Source organism: Setaria viridis, chromosome 9, assembly GCF_005286985.2.
Source record: "Setaria viridis chromosome 9, Setaria_viridis_v4.0, whole genome shotgun sequence".
Lineage (NCBI taxonomy): Eukaryota > Viridiplantae > Streptophyta > Magnoliopsida > Poales > Poaceae > Setaria > Setaria viridis.
In genome coordinates, this window is record NC_048271.2 from 46,347,360 (window position 1) to 46,349,570 (window position 2,211).

General features: G+C 50.9%; 1 protein-coding gene across 1 annotated transcript; it reads right to left on the bottom strand.

The window, feature by feature from the left end:
- Positions 1-552: 552 nt before the first annotated feature.
- LOC117835590 (peroxisomal membrane protein 11-3) lies at positions 553-1,886 on the bottom strand. Its single transcript, XM_034714947.2, has one exon. It carries the CDS (start codon positions 1,720-1,722, stop codon positions 994-996), a length of 729 nt encoding a protein of 242 aa, XP_034570838.1. The 5' UTR covers positions 1,723-1,886; the 3' UTR covers positions 553-993.
- Positions 1,887-2,211: the final 325 nt, after the last annotated feature.

A 2,211-nucleotide genomic window follows, 5' to 3' on the forward strand; every position in this document is an offset into this window, starting at 1 on the left:
CTTTAGCAATATGAAAGACAGGTCCGGTGCAAGAGGTAATGAAAATTTTTGACAGTGCATTGATTCATTGCAATTAGACAGCTTCAGAAGTCCTATTTTGCTCTGAGATATAGAAATGCAGATACTCACCTATCTTTCCAGGTTGATTGAATTTGGCAAGCACGATCGAGCATAAAAATGAAATCTAATTTGTATCCAGCCTGCAAAATAAGAGCCAATAACTAAATGACATTTTCATGTACTTTGGACCTCCTGGTATTGTCAAGTTTATGCCGTAGCTTTAGTATTCAGTATTCCTTCATCCCTTTTATACCTCACTTATGCTTGGGGAGTTGGAGACATGAGCATTCTGTTTCATGATGTTTCAGGCCTTTATCACATTAGCTCCAGAGTGTTGGCATCCAAATTGGCCACTGTTGCTTTAGGCTTTGGTATTATTAACACAAAACTAGACAGAAAACAGACTGGGAAAGTATATGCATGTCTTTGATGTGTGCATTTTTTTTTTACTTTTGTGCATGAAAGGCTGATTATAATGACTAACTCGATATCTTGAGAGCAAACATAAATCTTGGTGCTGCAAGTTAATTTGACATGGAGATCTGTTCCCTGACAGAAAGCTCAAGGTTTCAGCAGCGCAGCTGCTCCTCAACCTCAATGGTTCTGATTTGGGAACTATATACAGCTAAAAGTAAGATAGATGGAAAAAAAACAAGGTCATCTTATCTGAAATCGATCATACACAGCAGATACACACATAAGAAGCGTAAGCCTAAAATTGAATGATCACGATGGCTGAAAACCCTGAAATTTTGAGGTCCAACCAGATGTACCGGAATGAATCATTCATGCCCCAGAGGGCAGAGCACCAGTATCAGTTTTGGGAGCATCCAGATTTCCGGAAGCAGTCCTTAGTTGTTGCTCAGATGTCCGATCAGAGCTTATTTTTCATCATATGATGAGCTATCTATAAAATATATACCTTCATATGCTTCAACAAGATTTCCAGTTCTTGTGCGTGCTGATCAACGCCGAGAGCAGGCCTGCCGATGCCATCAGCGTGGAGCTCCCGAGCCAACCCTTCCCATCAGTGACATCTCCGAGCGCCATGACCGCGTCCGCCACGTCCTGCACCACCGACATCCGCTTCAGCAGCAGCTTACCCCGCATCGTCCTCACGGCCTCGCTCTCCTCCCCGCAGCCCTCGGCGAGGCGCTCCTTGATGGACGATTCGATCTTGGCCACCTCCTCCAGCTTAATCGCTATGGAGCCGACGTAGCCCAGCAGCTCGGCCCAGGCGCTGAGGAGCTGGAGGCGCGGGAGGAGGTGCGCGGGCAGGAGCCCCGCCTTGGCGAGCCAGACGAACTGCTCGACGAAGTAGTAGACGCCCTCGCCGCCGCAGGCGAGGACCGCGAGGGCCGGGGGCGGGTGCGGGTGTGCGCGGAGGGCGTTGAGGGACTGCACGAACTTGCCGAGGCGGAAGGCCTTGCGGCTGAGCCCGACGCTGGATTCGAAGGACTTGAGGCGGGCGGAGGCGGAGGGGGGCAGCGGCGGACCCGCGGAGAGCGCGAGGCGCGCGGAGTAGCGGGAGATCTTGAGGAGCTTGTCGACGCCGTCGCGGCGGGCGAGGTAGGCCTCGAGGTGGGCGAGGAAGTCGCGGGACGGAGGGCGAGAGGGTGCCGGTGCGGGCTTGGGCTTGCTGGACTCGGAGGAGGAGGCCATGGTGGTCGCGGCGTTGGCGTGGATGCGGAGCTACGCCGGCGCGGGGTCGTCAACAGAGTTGGCGGCGATTGCGTGTTTGATGCGGGAGGGAGGCGTGGAGGGGATTGGGGACTTCGTCCCGGTTCGAATCGACGCCTGGGGAAGCACGACGACGAATCATTGAACTGACAAGCGGGGCCTCGTGTCAAGAGCTCGAACCAAAACGAGAAAAAATTAGGATCGCTCCGCAATTGAAGCTGGCAAAGGGTGTATCAGGTCACATCCTTCCTTCATAATTCAATTCAGTCATATATATTTTTAACTTAAAATTATATATTATTATGATTCGAATTTTATTAAACTCGATCCAGGTTAAATTAGAGTGCCATTTTGTATCCTAAGTTCCCAACAAACACCTGCTGCAGAGCGTCCGATCTTTTTCGCAAACATTGGACACGAGACGAGACAGGCATATCGGAGAACGAGAGTACAGATCACGGAATGTGACTC